A 21487-nucleotide genomic window follows, 5' to 3' on the forward strand; every position below is an offset into this window, starting at 1 on the left:
GGAGAAAAAACACAGAAAGGGAAGAAATAGGAGAAATCAAGTTGCAGGTGAAAATCCTAGCAAAACAGGAGCACTGGGGAGCGTTCCCTTTTGCAGATGGGAGAACTGGAATTTCATCTGAAAACTGTTCTTCCCCACCTCCCCAGATGCTCTGCTGGTACAGCACAGTCTTGCCCAGCAGTACCCAGTAATCAGACTGGTTCTCTTGCAGTATAATACTGAGTGTAAAACAGGCACCAATGATCCAAAAGACCAGGAACAAGGACCAATTTAGATCAGTGCGATTCCCCACAGGGCCCTAAATGCATCTTTTTCAGGTTTAATTGCTACCACTTAGAAGCCATATAAGCCAAACTGGGAAAAAAAAAAGCCTTCCTCTCTTACTCTGAAATGTCTGCTTCAAGTCACCTATGTAACTGCCCCAGCGTAATTATACCAGAAGAACCAGTGAGACTTCCTAGTGCAGATGAGCTCCGACAGCTGGTTTTGTCATGTGAACTATCTACCACCAAGAAAACCAAGAAACATCAACGTTTTAATTCCAAACAAGCCCACATACACCAGACTGCCTCTAAAGGACTTCTTTCAGTCATGTAATTGACAAAAGACACAACAGAGCATTCCTCAAAGTACATGCATCCTGCTTGAAGAGGAAGCCAAGACTCATGCTGACCAGCCTGAGCTGACCATAATATAAACTAAGATGTTAAGCAGATTGTGCTTTATTGCTCATTGGACCCCACAATATAAATCAGCAAGGGTCAAGAGGTTTTAGAAAGTGACTGCTTGTGTGTGTGACATATGATCTGTTTAGGATGAGGGATCAAGGTTCTGGGGGGAGGCACTGGGGGGATGCTGGCCCAGAAAGAGGCTTCCACCACATATAGATCAGCGTCAAACAGTCCAAAGGGTGAGCAGCTGGGTCTCAAGCGCTGATCCTCCTCAGCATCTACAAAAATTCCACACAGACTATATATACATGTTATAAAATTTACAGCCTTCACTTTTTTGGATAGTGAAACTAGCCAACCTGCCTTCTCCTACTCATTCTCTGGCAGATTCCTGCATGGCAGAAGGATCTTTATCAAAAAACTGACAAGCTACAAGAATATTTTCAGTAAGAAAAGGATTAGAATTTACCTACTGTTTGGAGGTAGAATAATTCATGTCCTAACAAGGCTGCTAGAAACCATTTTTGTACTACTGTAGACACCTCTGTGTCACTGCTTCCATAAAGCTGCCCAGTAGGAACACATCATGCTCTGGGGCAAGTAGAAATTTGCAGTATAGGCAACTGCCACCTGTCTGGATCCTGTCACAAAAATAACAATATTTGGAATTTTCCTTTTAAGCCATTAAAAATTTTTTCCTTTTATGAAATATTTTCAAACACACACCAAACATGTTGTTTCAGAAACCATGTCCATCTGGCCCAAACTCCTGAAAGCTTGTGATTTAGCAATATATGTGGTGCAACTTCCAGTGTAAATGAGAATGATAATCTCCACTGTGCTTTGACATACATCTGCATTAGGGATTTACAGATTTAAAAGACAGAAAACAAGACACACCACCACCTTGTTCTACTGCAGTAAACCCCTGTGACTACACCTTCCTGCATTTACGAGTACAGACAGAGACCTGGTGGGGCATCAGTTTGTCCAGAATTAAAGAGCCAACAACTTTTCACTACAGTACAAAAGAACTACAGTTATTGTTACTGGCATGAAAAAAACTATGTTTGCCTACTGACAATTTTCTCACAAATTAATTTTTTACAGGTATTTTGGGGTCAGGGTGTTGTCTGCTAGGCTGATGTAAGAAAATGTCATGTGATGACAAGTATATTCAGTTCTGCACTTCTTGCATTCTCCAGCTCAAAGGAAAATTCTTAATATTGTTACAAATACCTGAGATACTACAGATAAAATAGAAAAGAAAGCATCCACATTTTCAGCTTGCTTGTTTTGTTCATGTGATAGATATTTGTGGGGGATTTTCAAAAAGCAAAAAACCCCAATGCCTGTAAAGACCACAGCAGTTGGCAGGAGGACCCTAAGGTATATTTAAGATCTGAAACTAAATCGAGCTCTTTATTTTAATGGACTAGATGAAAAGCTGATGGCAATACTTTAATGTTGAAAATGCTTTATGAACACTAATAAATAAATCAGTGAGCTGAAACAGGTAATTAATGTTACTGTTCCATGGATTTTAATTGGAAATAAAGGTCAAGATACCTACATAAAACCAGATGGCGTTAAGTTGTTAATGTGGCAACAGAACTCAGCTCTATTCTCTGGTCACATTCTCAAATTCCATCTTTATAAAGTTAGGTGGTGGAGTTAAGTTGGAAAGCATCAGGTTGCCCAGAAGGCTGGATGGGGCTTTGAGCAACCTGGTCTAGTGGGACGTGTCCCTGCCCATGGCAGGGGGGTTGGATCTAGACGATCTTTAAGGTCCCTTCCAACCTGAACCATTCTATGATTCTGTGATCTCTTCTCCCCCACCCTCTTCATTGCATTACTCATTTAAAAAGGAAGATGTGTGCTCCCTGCTCCCATGTCCGATTCTTCCTTCGCAGTGCACCAAAGCAAAGCTGCTCTAGAAGAAGCCCAGAATATTTCCACCACTTCATCTCTACATATCATTTTATTTTTTCTTGACACAAGGAAAACCCACCACCTACCAAGCAGATACTGATGTTAGTGAGATTAGTAAGTGAAACATCCCAGGACGCAGATTTAACCAACTTCACCATCCCTGGTCCTTTTCTTCTTTTTTTTTTTTCTTCTTTAAAATAGTCAACAAAACTGTTATTATTTGTTAGAAGCGGGCAACCATTTTTTATTTCTAGAGCTAAAAAATGTCTCTTGGCAACCCGGTTACAAAGTCAGCCAGCCTGATCAGAAAGGATATGCTCTTTGGCCCTCACTCACTCAGTTTTCCACCCTTGCATTCCCCAATGCCAACCTCCTTTTCCTTTAGGATCCCTTCAAGCTGCTGCCAGTCTCTTTCCAATACAGTAGAATATGGTGAAGAAACAAAAGTGAAAAACATGGTTGCAAAACAGGTTTGTATGAAGCCTTCTGCTTCATGGTGATGAAGAGAAAGAAAATCCACAGGAACTGTTAAAAAGTTGAGTGTAACACTACAAAGCTAGAACAATCTAATGCTTAATTAAAGATACTGTGTTTGTTCCCCACTGATGTAAGTAAGGCTCAGTAATGTGAGAGCAGTTCACAAATTAACAGTCTAATAATCAGACCGTATCTTCTGCCTGACTGTGCTTCCCAAGTGCTCTTCCTAGGCAGGACCTCTGCAAGTGTTGTCTGTGCTTCCTCCACCACCAGCAGCTGTTGTCTGAACAGCAGCAGCAAGTACATGTTATTAATGTGATTTACATTCAACTTGGGGGTGGATGAGTTGCTGGCTAAAGCTGAAGAGGCATCTGCATCCACTGGAAGGAAATTTTTTGCACCAGTGAATACGCTTCCACTCAGCTCCCATCATTGTACCAAGTTCCACAAACAAAATATGCAAAAGCTACAGTACACTCATCCATTTGCTTGACAGCCAATTAAGGGCCTGAAAAATATTCAGTCTTTAGGAGCAAGACTGGCTGGCTACACAGATGTGGCTTTTAAAATGACACCACCTTTTTTAAATGCATGAACTCATTTTGAAAAATGCAAAAACAATTAAGCTTACTTTTCTACACTGGCCTGGGTAGTTAGAAGCAGAATCAATGCTACAAAAACTGTTATCCCCCCTAGCTATTTCTGAGTTGCCTATGAGAGCACAGCCTCTGGTTACCCCATGGAGAGAAGGAGTTGCAGGGGATGAACAACTAGCAGGATAGCTTTATGATCTGGCAATTGAAAACATAGACCAACAATGGTGACATAAAATTAAGGCTGCTCTGCATTTTGTTTATCCTGACAAAAGCCAAATAAAGCAGGACGAGCATCCATGCCCCTGTCTTCATTAAGCATGTTGCTAATCATGGTCCAGCCAGATTTAGGACAGATGGCTGGCATTGATGATGGGGGTGTACATCTCAACTCCCTAACTGTGAGCGGGGACGAGACAGGGACAAATACAATGCTATGTTTCACTCACTGATGCGTAGAGACTTTATTTTCCCCCTCTTTCCGCTGTCAAATATATGCTTGCTCTGCCTGGGACTTCAGTAGGTGTTTTGCTCAGATGGGACTTCTCCAATTATTCAAATTTCTAAGCTTCTTTTCACCTTTCACTTGTGCAGGTGAGAATGGGGATCAGTCCATCCAAAGTTATGTTTATGCTGAACTGGAGCCACATCTGTCTAAGAAAGCAGCAACCTTCTATGAAGATTAGAGGTGCAAATAAAACATTCTTAGGGTCACATACTTGACCTATTCAATCTGTTAAATCCCAGGAGCATTTGACACCAGTATGGAATCTATTACAGCAAAAGAAGGCTCCTGAGGTGTCAGATGACAGTGAGATTTAAAAGCAGATGAAAAACCATTTGGAACCTGCACCAGGCTAGAGCCTTCCTTGATCCAGATTTACACAGATCTGCTGCATGCCACAACTGCTTTGATCCTATGGACTCTGGCTAAACAGAGATGTTCAGAATCATCTTGAATTGTTAGCAGTCAAAGACGGTTGTAAAAAGCAGCTCTTAACCCTTACTGCTTATTCTGTTTGCTTAGTTCATCCTCCGTTTAACATGGACATGGAATATGTCCTGCGCTCATGCTGTGTGTAGGAAATCCTCTTCAATTCTGTTGTCGCTCACTAGGACACAGCTGCAGAGCTTCGTTTATAAACAGCAGAGAGGGATCTTTATTTGATGAAAAGTGAGATAAATGCCATGAAAACATTTTTGCTGGCTTTAACTCTGATTAAACACAAGGTTTCATAAGGCTTAAGCCGACCTGAGAGTCTTCTTGGGATTCTTTCTGAAGCTTATATTTTAACCACAAAAACTAGTAATAAATAAAGCCAGGACACTGATGCCCAATGTCATTTGTCTAATGCATACAGAGAACTACAGCTGGCCTGCAGGCCATCCGCACAGGACCCTGGCTGCCCAGCAGATACCCAGAGACGGAGCAAGCCACCTCAGGGTGAGGACTGTGCTGCCCCAGCCAGTACCACCACACTGCTGCTGGATGGTGGTTTTCTCCTCTGGGAGAAAAGCCACCTGGAAGACTTCCTAGATCAGTCCAACCTGACCGAGGCATTTACAGCTCATTTTCTTAGTGCAGTGTTATGACTGCCTCATTGGCTTTTATCTTCTACTTTACTGCTGCATGATGTCTTCTTAAAGTCTGAAAGTAAGCCCTTAAAATTCATGCTACAGGAAGGCTTATAATCTCTTCCATGGACAGAGTTACTGCTGTGCTGTTCAAAGTAAAAGCCCATTTTTATAGCTGATGTGTAATTTACTGTACACCAAGCACCTGGATGGACTGGGTGGATAGCACTGCAGCAGGTTATGCTTCCTGGTGACAACCAGAGTCATCTGGGCCAGGTCTGGGTGCACAGCAGGAGCTGGCGTCAGGGAACCCATACTGTGATCACATTTACGCGGCCTGAGCTGGCATCACAGCACAGGCCTGAGCACTCTGTATAAAAACTCAACCTAACCCTGGTCCAAAATTCAGTTCTGTGCTACCTTTTGTGGTATAAAGAAAACCATATGGCTTCACCATGCAGCTATATGGGAACCAGGACAAAGGAGAGCAGGAATATTTGGCAGGGGAGGTCAGGATCACCTTTCAGACTGATGTAAATCATGGCTTCTGTCACAAAATGGCACCTCACAGCCTATTTCTGAACAGGGTAACTGCTCTGAATCCATGTTGAATAACTAGGCCCTGGAGATCTTTGGTCACAGACCATTTTACTTGCAAATGATTTCTAAGTGCTATGAGAGTGCAGTCACAGCTGATAGAGGAGCAGAGATCAAAAAAGAAAAATCCAGTGGAAAGGGAGGACAAGGCAAACTGGTGCCAAGGAGAGCAGAACCAGGAAAAAAAAAGGGAATAGCTCAGGGAAGATAAGTTTTACACATGCTCTAGACTCTCAGAAGGATTCAAATGTCTGTCTGAGATCCAAATGACAGCAGGAGCTGTTTTAACGCAGAAGACCTCTGGCTCCAGATCCAACTTCCAGTTTGAAAAGGGTCTCACATAGATACGGACTACCATATCAGACACTGGATGCACCAGTCTATTTTGTAAGGGCACAAAATTATCTTAGATATGCATTTGTGCTACGTAAAGAGTGCTCAGGGCCAGCAACACTCTCAGGTTGCTCCTGTGGGGAAAGCTGGGAAAATTGAAGAAAAGCTTTACATTCAAAATATCAGTATCATTGAGCCGTTCACCTCTTGTATTTTGCTTTTAAATACCAAACACAGTAAAGAAATGCTTGCCACATCCCTGGGCACTAGTTTCAAATTGTTGCAAATTCTCCATAAAGTTAAAGCAGTACATTGAGGTAAAGGTCTCGGTAAGGCAAACATAAGCACCTACAGCTGCTGCAGTATTCTGCCTGATCTGACACAGAAAAAGCGGACCGTAAGATGGGCACGTGTCTTGGAGATGTCTCCAAAAACATGCCTGAAAGGCTAAAATTGGGAACAACATGCTGACACTGCTCTGACCTCCTGGGCTAAGAACAGGCAGGGCTCAGCCCTGCAGCTCCACAACTCTCCCAAAGGAGGAATGCTCATCCAGAACTGTATCATGGGCTAATTTCCTGGCTCTGTCATGAGTTTCCCTGGAGAAACCACATATTTCCATCTGTAAGATGGAGATAACAAACCTCCCTCATTTTCCGTGGTCACTGTAAAGACAAACCTAGAAATACCATAGAAGCTGAGTGTCTCCACAGCAACAGTGACAACATGAAGTCCATAGGCAGGACTGAAACACAGGTCCAGAGCAGAGGAAAACAAGTGTCAGGAAAACACAATCCAGATAAGGTGACAAGTTGTTAAGGTTTATAAAAGAGCAAACTATCTTACTAACCCTGCAAGACCTTCTGGGTCTCGGGTGACATATCTGCAGAACACCCACCATCTTTGCTAAAAGGACAAAAATCCTACACAACTCCCTGCTGTCTGTATGATCTGCAAGTTCATCTTGAGGGCATCCCTGGTGCTACCCACAATGGTCTCAAAAACCCACGCAGCTTTTTGGGTTGCACAAGAAGCCTGGAAGCCCTGAAAACTGGGGCCTCTGGAGTCCTTGACCTGTGCTGGGGACTGCACTTGGCTTTTGGGATATCCTACAGCAATAAGGGATCTTTCCCAGCAGCTCTGCACCAAGCTAAATGCAAGCAGCTGCTGTGCTTCAATTGAGACTTTTTCTCATTTGAGAAAGAAACATCTGAATTAATTTGTTTCTGCCACTGCTCAATGTTTTCCTTAACTCATGAGAACCAGGAGAAAAGCAGGACCTGAACAATAAACCCAAGTGGGAATCAGGTTTGGCAGCTTGGTGTGAAGGTGGGATTTAAATACAGAGTAAAGGCCTAATATATCCCCTTTTTCCCTCCATGTCTTATTCTGCAAGGACATGGTAGGGCTAGGGAGGTACGAAGGGAAATTACACACAGCCGTGAGAGAAAGGCAACAGCTAAGCACAGCTTGGGCCCGGACAGATCAGCTGGTTTCTTTACCTTCTGCTCCAATAGATACTAATTTGACTCCTTTGCTGGCAATGAAATCCAAGGCCTTGTTCACGTTGGATATTTTGTGCACTCGCATTTTGCCTCTTTCAGGCTTAGCCAAACGTTCACCTAATAAGAAAAGAGAAAGAAAAAAAAGTATTAGAAAACCATTCTGAATGCCTTCTTCCCTGGTGGGTATTTCCCGCTGCTGGTGGCTCCTGCTGCTCAGCCAGACAGAGGGTAGACCTCCCTGCATCCTTTCTTGACAGTGAATGCAGGACAGCCACACTCACTGTTAAGTGCCCCCAGAAAGAATCAGACTGAATAGTATCTTTTTGTTGCATCCCAGATATTTTAGTAACAGAGGAACTGTGGGCGCTGAGTCCTCTCCACAGCAGGCTTGTATCAGAGGTGAAAAGATCCTTCAAAACCATGCTGAGCTAGACAGTGGAACTAACCTCCACACCATTAACCACAGACAACGATGCCTGGAAATGGCACAAACTTCCGTCCCCCACAAAGACAGGTGAGGAGCTCCCCTCCAGCATTTACAACACCCAAATTACAAAGCAAATCTCTCCTTCTTGGACCTTCCTACGGTCAAATATGAGGGTGATCTTGTACCTTGCCTTTTCTTTTCCCCAGCCAGGATACAGACCTTGCACCTCTCTAGTCTTTGAACTGAATGGCCATAACCGTCCAGATCAGGAAATAAAATCAGTTCTTTGACAAGTGGCCTTATAACTGTAAAGACTCATCTCAACTCCTTTCCACTACGTTTGATGAATTTCTAACTCTATGCAACGGTCTTTTACAGAGCGGTATGCATTTTACATGTTTATAACAAGGCAGAGAGAGGGAAGCAGCCTAGCTCCGAGGTAAGAGCAGGTAAATCTCCGACAGAAATGAATCTTAGGGCAAATGCCAGCTCCTGACTGGAACAAAGCTGTAAGGTTTGGAAAAGTACTTTCTTGACCTTATTTATCTGAAAGAGCTGCATTAAGTGCAGTCATGGCCATTTTGACACGCTGCCTGTAACTATGCTGACAGCCTACTTTTACTAACACTAACCCAACATGCAGAGTAAGCAAATTAAAGCTTGGACAGACAAGTGGACTTTTCAAAGGAACCTCTGCTAGAAATATAATTAAACGGGACATCAGGAACCACATGTATGTAACACACAACACCAAAAAATGGGTGGAACAGCTGCCTTCAGATCACAAGCTCTAGAATACAAAAAAGATCTAAACAAAATGCAAGCAGGTTTTGCACTTTGAAAAAAATGTTATGAGATAATTAAAAAGAGATCGAATGGGCAAGTCTAGGCAAGCAATTAGCCACTTGACCTGTTCAGTTCCAAAAGTCTCCTGCTATATCTTGAACCTGAATATTTAAGTAAATATAAGCTGAGTAAAAAACCTTTATTTGAGGCTTAAGAGTCAGAAAGAAAGGTACTTTTTAAAGAACTCTTCTTCACACTAAAACTGGATGGCTTGTTTCCTAACAAAGGAGTGAGGAAAAGATAAAAGGGAGAAAAAAAGATTATCTCCATAGCCATGCCCTACAAAGAAAAAATAGTCTGGAAATGAAAATCCTTTAAAAGTGTTCCAGTGATTACTATAGGCTGGTGTCATTAGATCTCTAGCTTAAGGATAAAACCAGATTCACTTTCAAAATGAAACACTGATGTCTGACAATTTAAGTAAAAAGATGTATTTACGGTACTACCTCCATCCTAGGATTAAAAAATTCTTCTGCTTTAATGGAGCCTCAAGTACACGTCATGGTACGTTGCCTTATTTTTCCATTTGGATAATGCTAGTCATTCTAAATAAAAGTGGAAGCATTTTTTGTGACAGTTTTACAATGGCATTTTTACATGCAGTTTCACAATAGATTTAAGCAGACTTAGGCTGCCAAATGTGAACAAATGGGTTGAGCCAGCTAAAAAATAACCATTTTCTTCAGCTGATGTGACTGTAAACTAGCCTTGCAAAAAGAAAAATAAAGACAAGAGATAAAGTTTCATCTGGAACAGCAAGACGATCCAATTCACCTTGTGGCCGCAGGATGCGCATTGCCAACACAAGGGAGAGCATCTGAACCGCTCTCCCTGGGGCCTGCGAGAGCAGGATTGTTCCCTCTGACAGCAACATGATCCTCGAGCAGTTGATGGTGATTGCAAAACTGCAGTCTCCCTCTCTCAAATACCACAATAGGATATTTGTTTTAGAATCATTTTTTTTGGAGCTTAAAAAGTCCCAAAGCCCGATGGCTATTTCCTTCAGACTTGGACTTTATTACAAATTTAGATTTCCAGAGAAAAGCTTCATCTGGTTCCATGCCATACATTATTAATGGTGTAGACTGTTAAAACGGAAGCCCGCTAGAAATATGTTCTACTTTCAGCTATTTGCATCATCGCTTTATTTCTCAGTACTTCTCCCATCTAAGACAATGAAAATGGTCTACTCACTTCCATTCTCTGATCTCCATGTACTAGCCCAAGGCTGTACTTTAAAAGCCAAACAATGCAAGGAAGTGTCGGCATAGAAGTTGTTTACAGCAAATTTGTTTAGGAAAAAATTGAATTAGTCATTCCTTCTGTTTGGGGGGAAAAGAAAAAGCCTTAAAACTTTATTTTAAAAGTACTAAACATAGGCTTAACCTTTTTCAGTCTTGTAGTATTATTTTTAAAATGGCTTTGTCAGGGGGAAGGAAACACATGCGGTGAAAAATGAAAGTGTGTCATTTGGGGCAATTTCGGGGGGGGAAGGGGGGGCAGCAACTGTTACTTCCCACCACAGAGGCCAACAGGAGAGGACCCGCGATGAGGATGTCCCAGGACTGTCTGTGGAGCTTCCCCCACTGCACAGTGGCTGGGAGACCGAAGGCCTCCGATTGGGCTGGAAGGAGACCCATCAGCAGCACCACAGCTCACCACCAGAAAATACCGGGCTAAGTAAAACTGAGGTGCTCTCCTCTTGCAGAACACCACTGCTTCCCATATTTTGGGAAGTCGCGTCGGATAGGAAAACTGCTTCCTACCTGCCCTAGTTAGGCAGCAACGTGTCACCAAGGACACACAGGAGGGTCTGCCCTGAAACAGATTTCCCACAACCCCAGCGACATGGTCCCTCTCCCACCCTAGGGTCTCCAGCAGCTTCCCTTCCATCCCTCTTCCCACAGCAGCATGGCGGCAGCCACTGCTGCAGCGGGGGCAGAGGTAGATAGTGCTCCCTCAGTCTCACACAACCCAGTCAGGCAGCCAGGTGGGAGGCAGGGCTTGGCTCTGCATGGCTCTTGGCCAGCCAAGCTGAGCACTCTCACGGCTGAAGGCTCTTATGGCCATCGCCCTCTGGGTGAGATGAAAAGATCAGCCTGCCACAGAACAACCCTGGCCACGCCAAATTCCTGTCAGCAGCTCTGTAGTCCACCAAAACATGGGAAGAGGAAGATGTAAAGTGAGCCAAGAACTGAAAGGAAAGGCCAGAAGCTGGAACTGGAGGGCTAAGAGTCATCCGGAGACTCACCCTTTTGGCAAATGATCAGTGGGAACCATGGCAGGAACACACATGCAAGCCCTTGCCAACCAGCAGGAGACTCCTTACCCCAGCACTGCTCTTGGGTTGGGCTGCTGCTTCCCCAACTATGGGCCAAAGGGGCTACTAAGTGGGGCCAACAGCTGCAAGGAGGCTCCAAAAGAGCAGCAGGGCTCACAACTGGAAATGGAACCGCCAATGATGGAAATGAAATGTGGAAAAAACCCACTGTGCTAAATTTCTCCTCTTTTGATGCTGTACCTAGGAGAACCGTGGTTCCAGCTTTTGCTGGCTCTAAGGAAAGGATGCTCAGTCCTTAGTGTGTGAAGGACCGTGGCCTCTGGTGGGATGCAGCCCATGGCAGTTTGCCATGCCTTTGGCCACTGGTCATCGAGCAACAGGCTGTGGGCACAGAGTCGCTCTGCAGTGGATGGGGAAATGCTGTGCCCACTCCACCAGTGCACTCAAAAGCTTTTAGCTTCTTCCCAAACTGAGGGGGGTCCAACAGGACCTGCCAGTGGCCTCCCAAAGGGACAACAGGAGAGGAAGATTGGGAAATGAGGCAAGAAAATCAGGCAGTGTAAGGTATGAGACCCCCTGCTCTAGCACCAAGCCTCACCCACCCTCCCCTTTCATGCTTCTCTTCCCTATCTTCCAGTTCAGCGATTAGAAACTAAGCCATCAAGGCCCATCTGCCCCAGATTCCAGGCTACAGCACCTCCTCCGCAAGGGAACATAAATACAGAAAATAAATTAATAGGACTCTGCTACCATGTTTCTCACAGGCCCTGCAGAAGCAATGCGCATGCCACAAAGTTCTGATAATATTTTGAACTCTGATCCCTCCAAACCACAAGCATGGGCAAAAACTCTGAGGTTTTATCCTATATTCATAAATTCTGAAAAACACATATACCGACAGCACTTTGCAGCAGCTGGCAAAGGAGAAGGGAAGGGAATGAAAGGAAAGGAGGGGCAGAGAGAAGGCAGTCTGAGTGCTTTTATCATGGCAATTTTATTGGAAAATGCACCAAGAAGGTCAAGAGTGCAAGTCACTGGGTTGCTATTACTGGCTCAGAATCCGTCAAACGAAAGTCCATGAGCATACAACCCCAGTTTCATACATACAGTCTTATCCCCCCTCGATGCCTCCCATAATACTTTACTAAGGTATTTATTTCATCAGCACATCAATAGGGATTACTGTTTATATGAAATAATCCCTGGGAGATATCTGTCAAGTAGTGGGACATTTGTGATAGGGAGTGAAAACAAATCTGATCTAACTTGTTCATGCCACTATTTTCATTTCAGACTGGGTTTTCTGGGATTTTGCTTTTCTTTGGGATTTTTTTTTCCCCCTGAAGGCTTGAGTGCTGAGCTCAGATTGAAACTAGAATGGAAAAACTTCAGTCACAGCTGAAACTGAGCAACACAGAAGATTTACTGGTTTGACTCCCCTCTTCCAATAACTTCTATCCTATTCCCACTGTCATGTGGCTTTGGTATGATTTGCCAGTGCAGCCTTCCCACACTCTTCCCAGAGCTGCTTCATCAGCCCTGCCAAGCAGTAAGAGCTGTTGCCTGAGTCTTCACAGGAGGCTGTGCATTCCTGACGGGCAGAGGAAAGCCGAGAGGCAGGAACGGGAATGCAATGGGCAGCTTGCACAGGCCATGGGGCTTGGACTACATTCCAAAAGCACATTAATGGTCACTGCTGGAGACAAGATATTCGTTAGGGAGGAATTTGTTCTGAATCAGAAAGCAGCTGTTCTTATATTCCATCAAAATCTGCAGCATTGCAGCCCTTGCTGTCTCTATTCTGAGAGAAAGGGGGAGGACAGATTTCTGAATGGAGATGCTCAGGACACTTGAGAGCACCACACAGAACCTCTCTCACCTGAAATGACTTCCAGAAGTAACATGAGTTTGAGGCCATCCCTGAAATCTTCCTCTATGTTCTCAATCTGTGTCCCAGCCTTGCGGAGGTGAGAGTTACACCATGCTGTAAACGTCTAAAACACAGGAAAGAAAGAAAGAGGAAAAAAAAAAAGCAGTCAGTAATCTTCCCAAAAGCCAAACAACAGTTCAGAACCAATGCAGTGCTGCTAGGTACCATGACACAGATTCAAATGCTGGTTAGGTCATCATCTTCCCACCTGTTGCCCTTGTGGAGCACAATCATTAGTGCTTAAATATCCAAAGAAGTTGCAGGGTGTTCTCACAACAGAGGGAGTCTGAGAGAGACATTCACTTCATGGCTCCAGCATGTCTGATTTTCTGGAGAGGCCCCTACATTTTGTGTTTGGTTTAGAATACTTTGAAACTGATTTTAAGGCATGCTAAGTGCTCAAATTGCTAAGGACTCCAGTGGTGTTAGATGACACAACATAACATGAAGGAGAACAGAAAACAGAATTCCAGATCTTCCCATCTCTAGACAGGTGCTTGAGAAAATAAGGACCATTCGTCTATGGCCAACTGCCTGTGGCCTAATCCATCCCCAGCAAACACTGCAGCCCTTAGACATACACTGAGGGACAGCGTGCCGAGCTCCTCAGCCACATCACAGTAGTGTGTCTCCTGCTGCCTTTGTTCTCACCAACTCGCTGCTAAGCAGACCTCCCTCCCCTTCATCACTGTCGCACCTTCTCTCCCCCCTCATGTGGAAGAGCAAATGCTTTCTGAATAACAATGCTATCACCTGTCTCAGCAGAAGTGGGGGCCACAGAAAGGATAAAAGTAAGCATTACTTAGCAACACTACTGCCTAGCACAGTCCCAAACTCCCACTATTTGAAAGCCTCTGGCAGAAGGATCACTGCAGCCACCTCAATGATAGAAATCACAGTCACTCTGTAATTAGGGATATTATGCACCACCACTGGAGTAATAATATGAGTTTGAAGTGCGGGAGAGACTGAGGTCCAAACTGCAACACAGCCAGCGGCATTCAGGCTAAACAAAACTCTTCTTGGAAACGCTTTCTGACCTCAAGTGGTCAGAATAAGAGGATCTCTCATATAAGAGAAATGAATTTCGCCACAACTGATGACAAGACACATTTTCTGTGGTTGCAATCTGTCAGCCCATGTTCTGAACAATGGCCATGTGGGGCACTGAAGGGGAAGAGACCACCTCACCCAAGAGATGTGATAGTAGGGATTATCTCAAAAGAGCACCATGTGAATGGGTCTGTAAGTGCTACCATTCAATGGTCAAAACACAATAAGCAAATATAAAACACCTCAGAAACCTCAGTGTGACATGGTCTCAAATAGGTGAATCAAAGAGCCCAACCTGGAGATGCAGAAGCTGTTTGACACAAGAGTACTGTTTGAAGAGTAAATGGTAGCAACTAGTTCTTTTAAGGCAGACAAGTTTGTTCAAGTGCTAATGAATGTGTTTCACAGTGTTTGAATAAGGATACAAAGTAAACCCTTTCCTTTGTACAAACTGATAACCCCTCAATCACTCTTTAAATAGAAGGGTGAGGTTACTAAAAAAATGAGCGGCTCCAAAAGCTCAGTGCTACCACAAGGAAAGGAGGTCTTTCTTCCTTCCCTCTCCCAGATGTGCTCCCAGTGCCAATTCAACTCACTGACCCAGCAAAGAACTGTTTACTTGCTTTGGTAAGGCTAGTCTTCTGCTTAGTAGTGCATGGAGGCAGTTCAGCAGTCTAACAAGCCTCTGGAAGAGAAAATTGGGCATACATGGGACAAGCAGGAAGGTGGAGTGGACCACAGCAGTCATGCCATCTTAGGCTGTATGGGAACCACAGCAGAAAGGACTGATACCGAAGCACAGCATGCCAAAATTTTAGAAATGCTTCACCACTGCTTACACCACGCACAGGATTTCAAAAGATAGTTTACCCCAAATGGCAAAGAGCATCAGGGCTTGTTCTTATTTGTCTGGAAGCTGGGCTTCCTCTACTAACCTGCCCACATTCGTGCTTACACGACTACAAATAGCATAGCAGAATCTTTCCTTGGAAAAAACATAGCTCAACAGCTGCCGAGCTTCCCACTGCTGTGCTCTGGCCTTGCTCTCCGCCAGGGCTGTGGGATGGAGCAGGATAACAGTGCAGCTGTAAATACTTTCATGGCAATGGCCCTTTGGACAGATGCATGTATTGTGAAAGTCTGGGATCTCTTTTTTTCAAGATGGCCTGGTTTCCTTCCAGATTTGAAAGCTTTTAAAAAAAAGAGTAAGTCATTAAGCACCTTTTATTGCTTTTTATTGTTATTCCCCAGAGAAATAAAAGTGTTTTTTGTTTTTTTTTTTTCCAAGTAAGAGCGGTGTTATTTGAAAATGGGACCTGCATCCTGAAGTACATCCTTTTGGCACTACTTTCTTCATTCTACTGCCTGCACTGTATAACATGAGAAGAGGTTCATTCATTCAGCTCCCCTTTTGCAGCCAGGTTCCTTCACTCCTCCAGAGAAGCAAATGAAAGCAGAGATGCTTTCAAATGCTACATCATCATCACATATCAAAGTATGAGAGCAAGTTATGTCAGCAAGGTTGTGGATGCCCATGAACCTCCTTCTTGTATTTGGAGAGCAGACAAAGCAAGATACCTAGAGCTAGTGACTGGCCCTGGGCCATATTACAAAATCCATGTGGAATTGAGGAGGATGTCTGAGATCTAACTCTCAGGCCACCAGGCTGCACTTCTATTTCTTCTATGACTTCTCTGAAGCCACTTCAGTTTTGTTTTCTATCAGCCCAAAGCAGGTCAGAAAGTTCTGTTTTAAAACATGAATACTCCCAGTACACCTTAACTGGGCATCTCTCTGCACATTTTGAGGATGGAAAAGGGCGACCAGGTCTACATTTCTAAGAAACACAGACTAAATAAAAAGCAAACCTTCTAAACTTTGCATTATTGTAAAGCCTGGCAGGATAACCAGACCAGTGAGAGTATTTTTATTGCTGCAAGAGTCATCTAGGGCTTGGTGGAAAAGTAAGTCACAGATTCAGCACTCCTGCTTCTTCTGATGGAGCCATCTCCACCACATCATGCAGAGTGAGACGACTCTGCAAAACACTGACATTGGCCATCACTGTCAGAGCTGACACCTCAGCTCCTCAAGGACATGCACCGTGAAGGGTTAATAGACAAAGCACACACAGTTCGCACTAGACAACTCCCAGATGAGTAGATATTTTCTCAAGGCACCCTTGAGTTGCTGCATGAACTCCAATACGCATAACACCATAAGGAGCACAACAGCGTATGGGAACAGCAACAAACCGCCGATGCATTAAGCCATTTTACAAGAAATCAGGATTATGAATGCTTTTAATAATTGTAATGGGATTCACAAACTATATTCTTCACAGGCCAACCCAGAGCAACATCCACCAAAACATAATAATAAGAAAATAGCTTTATGTTACATTTGCTGCATATACTGCACAGAAGTAAACAAACTATCTTCTTACTTCAAAGTAGCAAATTGGAAGGAAATTTGACAGACAGATAGGAGAATGCTGGAGAAGTGTGGCAGAAAAGTCAGCAGGAGTAAGGGAAGGGAAAGCTGAAATTTTTGCTGTCCGCTGGGGTCTTGCAGTCCTGGCAGTCTTGTTTGGAGCCATTTTTACCGACTTGGCTTCATGCATCTGCACAGAATCCTTTTTGTTATTCTAGGAAACCTACTGAAACCACCCACTCGCCCCATCCATCCTCTGGGCAACACAGTCGCTCCTCCCCTCGCCCTCAGTCACAGCTAGCAGTGACAATCGCCTCAGGGCGGCCACTAAGCCCTGCTGTGCTGTCTGTCACCATCAAACAAACAGAAAAGGCTGCTGAGAGCAGCCAGCCGTCTTTCTGGCACAGGCCCGGCCCTGGGAGCAGTCATACAAAAAAAAAAAACAACAAAAAAAACCCACCTGTGTTTGCTGGGGTGAGGTGAGGCGCACCCCAGTCTGAAGGGCAGAAAAGCACTGCCAGGTGGCAAGCACTGTCTCCTCTGTCATGAACTCAAATCATTGCTCTGAGGCAGCAGATGTGCTTCCTTGCTGCCTGCAGACGCAGAAGGCTGGAGATTATTCTCCTGCTTACCTCTAACTCCCTGTCCCAAGATGGGGAAACAAATACTCTGTTAATCTTGAGGCTTACGGAAATTTCACAGAGCTGGAAAACTACTCACAGTTAAATAATAGCACAAAAACATACCATCAACTGGATTTTCTTTATACAAATCTCACACCATAAATTTTCTGTGGTAACTGCAGAAGAGGTGCAAAGAGAGCCGTGTTTCTTGCCCCTTGGATCTTTCCATACATTGTACTGTATTTCGTTTTTGGACACAACAGATCACTAGGACCCCCCTGCCAGTCTCCCTCTTGTTCAGGGTTCGCAATGGAGGATGCCCAATGAAGGAGCACGCGTGCATTTGCATGTACATGTATGCATTTCTCATCATTGCTCTGAGCATCCCCTGCTCCCATCTAGCTATGATTTTTTTTTTTTTTTTTTACACCCCAGATACATCAGCAAGATCCCTGACACTGGGATCAACTATTGCTATTTGTGTGCTGTACAAACAATGGGACCTTCATATTCTACCACAATATAACCTGCCAGCTCATAAAAAGAATAGCAAGCAAATATGATTAACTGCTCTGCTGCCTCAGCATATGAGGCAGGTTTACTGCTGGGGTAACCTCTACAAGCCTACCTGCATACCTGTTTTAACAGGCACGCACACCTTTCTTCTGACACAACACGAAGGGTCCCTGCTTCTGAGAGTTCACTGTATCAACCCTTGCCCAGGCACGAGTGGCATGAATTAAGAAAAAACAACAGCCAGGTGACTGCTGGAGGTCCTGCAGCCAAAGCTCTAATGAGATACCATCTTCAGCTAGCTCCTTCCAGGTCTCTCCCAGTCCTGCCATCTGCAAACCTACCTTTGGTTCTCCCTGCATTACACGTGCATGCACACGTGAACTCTCCGGTACTCTTTGCACTTCCCTAACTTTTGCTTTTGATTCTGAAGCAAATAACCTTTCCTCTTCACACTATCCTTTCCAAATTCAGTACCTCTCTGCTACTGAAGTGGCTGAGGCAAAGTTCCCGAAACCTGGGGAAGTAGGAGAGTAAGTCAACATTTTTACATTTAAAGAATGCTTCTGCTTGAAAAGCAGCAGTGCTGTGACACCGCTGAGAGCAGACCTAGAGAGCTCTTTGCTGCAAGAAAACAGTCAGAAGGCACTTCAGCCACTGAGCAATTTTAGCAATGTAAATGTTGAAGCTACCACAACCGTGTAAGTGACAGATATTAAAAAAAATAAATGGGCAGTTTTATCTCTTTGTGGCTGCAACAGTGACACTCCAGCTTTATCTGACCTTTCCAGATGCTCTTTGCTTCTCTCCTTGCTAAATCACTCTTCCACGCAGCCCTGCTTTCCATGGGTGAGCGTAAACTTTATGACACAGCCAAGGGACTGCCATATTTGTGTAACAACCCTGGAGAAGCTGTAACTGAGACAGAGCAGTGCTGCTTGCCTCCTTCCTGACAGGAGAAAGGTCTGGCTTAAGCAAGCAAAGAAAGAATTCACTGGAGCACTGCCTCGCCAGAACACCACCACCGTGCTCAAAGGGAGGCGGCATTCACGGCCACCAAGGCACCCTCCCTTCCTTGCGTTTATGCTGGGGGATGAATTTTAAGCTAGTATTTCAACACAGCTCTGCTGTTGAGATGTGTCCACAAAGGTTTGGCTCCCGTTAAGAAGGGGATGGAATTGCTAGCACACAAAGCACAGTTTTATGCTGTCTGCACACGTGGTCTGCAAAGTGAGGTCTTGAACAGGCTGAAAGCTATGGGTGCTAGCCCAGGCTTTCTTCTAGTGTTGTAGGGGAAGTGACAGGAAGACTCCCTTTCCATTCACCAGAAAAGAAAGCAGGATATTCAAACAATACATCGTGCACAGCTGGAAAACAAAATCAGTTTACCCAGCTGCAAGCGTTGCTCTTCTGCTAGTCACACGTTCAGAGCAGTGCACCTGGGCTTCTGACTGCACAGCCAGGCTGCATTCCCTGCTTGGCCTGAAAGCAAACTCCATGGCGCCTGCTTACTACAATGCCATATGTTACAGGACTGCTGAGACAGATCCACTAATTCTTGCAACAAATTCTACATCAGATTCCACTCTGCAAGAAATTTTATTTAAATGAAATTATCTGGAACAACGACTGAGACACTCACCTAATAATGACTAATAGTTTATTAAGAGCAGGCAGAAAACTGCTGCACACACAGGTTTTTTTAAAGCAACAGAATTGCTAATAAAGCAGTTCCAGCTGCCCAAAAATGGGATCCTTCCCACCTTAGTAGTCTGAGAGCTCAATATACTGTATCAAAGTAAGGAGGATGCTAACCCACAGTCACCACAAATCTGCCTCTCGTTCCTTGAACAGACAGACTAGGCCATCATTAGCTTATTAATCAGAGGATTTTAGACTGCAAGGCTGGGAAGGCCATGAAACAAACCTCAGCCACCCAGTCAAGTTTCCCCGCACTCAGCACTAATTCATCACCAGCATTCACCCCCAGGGGCTCATGTGATTTTCCCCTTCCTGGTGCTATTGCTCTCTGACACTTTCTGTGGTACTCCCTTCTCCAAATCCTCCTTTCAGCGAGGATCGCTGGGGTCTTGTGGGTGGCTGCTTGTCACCCTCCCCGCACTCAACACAGACTCAAAAGACAGGCTTGGTTGCAGCTTCTTTTCCTGCCAAAGGCTGTGGTATAAGCTGACAAGGAGGTGCTCAGTTAATTAGGGAGTAATTACAAAGCGATCCTGTCAACACCTTGGAACAAGAAAGGCCACGGCTGGACAAGACAGATCATACCAACTACCCTAGTGAAGAAAGCTGGGCACTGAAAGGGCCCTTCAGGAACTACAACTGTGATCAGATAAGCCAAAACAGTCTCCTGGCCCACTGAATAGTTTCTGTGTAAGAGTTTCTGTGCCCACAGGTTGCAAGTGACAGCTTTATACACATATATATTAGTGGGTTTCAGCTGCTATGGAGGAACTGCAGCCCTACAGCCCTCACTTGTGAATATTACACCTCTTGGTTTACTCCTTGTCATGCTTGGATGTCTGCTAGGATGCCCAAAACCACTCACAAATGGCTGTCCTCTCCCTGCAGAGGAGCTCTAGGGATTGGAGATCCTCTACACAAACCTCATTGCAAGTCCAGGAAGCCACTCAAAGTGCCTTTTGTTTGAACACGAAATTAAGAGATCAGCCACCATTTGCCATACCTTCCAGTTTCATCTTCTAACCTGAAACACCTCCACTGCACATTGGTTTGCATTTGAAGTCACCTAACAATTTTGAAAATAAGAAAGGCATTTGATAAACCCTTTCAGCCTTTACTAAGCCCATCCTCTAGGACACTGGGGTGGTTCAAAGAGCTTGGTTTGTGTTGAAGAGTTATGCTATCAGCAGCCTGACCTCTAAATTACAGGTATGATGGTCAATGAGACCAACACCGCACAATGAGGAGCATTACTTTCCAATGGAGTTGGCCAATTCTCTTAGAAAGACCAAAGGAATTAAACGCATATTCAGATAGAATCATTACAGACACTCGTAGCGCTATTTCACCACCCTCACAAAAGGAGTTTAGTACCACTGGCATCAGTGGTAATATCCTGTTCTGGTTTAATTGCAGCTGCTGAGTTCCAAGCATGGTTGAAAGATAAAATATAGCCCACGCTGCTTCTGAAGTACTACATCCTGAAAACAGGAGGTATCATTACATTGTACTGTGTTACCAGCATACACCTAAAGAACCGTTTGGTGGCTGCATAAGGAATTACTGAGGGTGAAAAGGAAAACTGTAAGTTTACTTGCATTTCCCAACTCCAGGGTACAGCCCTTGCAACTTGGAAACACAGAGCTCAGTCACTGCTTCTTAGCCACTTCCCAAAACCAGTCTCTGCAGCTCAGGATGAGAACAACACTACAGCAGTAAGAGCCCCAGCCCTAACCATAACTGCATAAGCCAGGCTGGATCCCACTGGGAACATGAAGTTCACTACCAAAGCGTCTCCTTGTCCAGAGGAGCTAGGAACTGTTGCATAGGGAAAATAAACCCTCCTGACAATCAATTAATCTTTTTGGACAATGGCAATGAATCAGTACATCACTTGCAAGAAGTGCAAGTAAATTCAGTGTAGGAGTTTATTTTTGCTCAGTGGATTACAGTTGTCTGTCTTGCACAATTTTAATTTTCCTCTCCTAGAAGACAGT

At 44.3% G+C, this 21487-nt stretch overlaps 1 protein-coding gene across 3 annotated transcripts in view; it reads right to left on the reverse strand.

Annotated features, from left to right (window-relative positions):
* Window positions 1–21487, reverse strand: part of ACTN1 (actinin alpha 1) — a 92292-nt gene that overhangs the window by 34751 nt on the left and 36054 nt on the right. For all 3 annotated transcript variants that reach the window (XM_054198805.1, XM_054198806.1, XM_054198804.1), the window contains exons 2-3: window positions 13117–13231; window positions 7681–7800 (exon numbers count right to left, since the gene is read on the reverse strand). In XM_054198805.1, the coding sequence (XP_054054780.1) occupies window positions 7681–7800; window positions 13117–13231 (235 nt within the window). The remainder of the gene's footprint in view (window positions 1–7680; window positions 7801–13116; window positions 13232–21487) is intronic.

Source organism: Rissa tridactyla, chromosome 4, assembly GCF_028500815.1.
Source record: "Rissa tridactyla isolate bRisTri1 chromosome 4, bRisTri1.patW.cur.20221130, whole genome shotgun sequence".
Taxonomy (NCBI): Eukaryota; Metazoa; Chordata; class Aves; order Charadriiformes; family Laridae; genus Rissa; species Rissa tridactyla.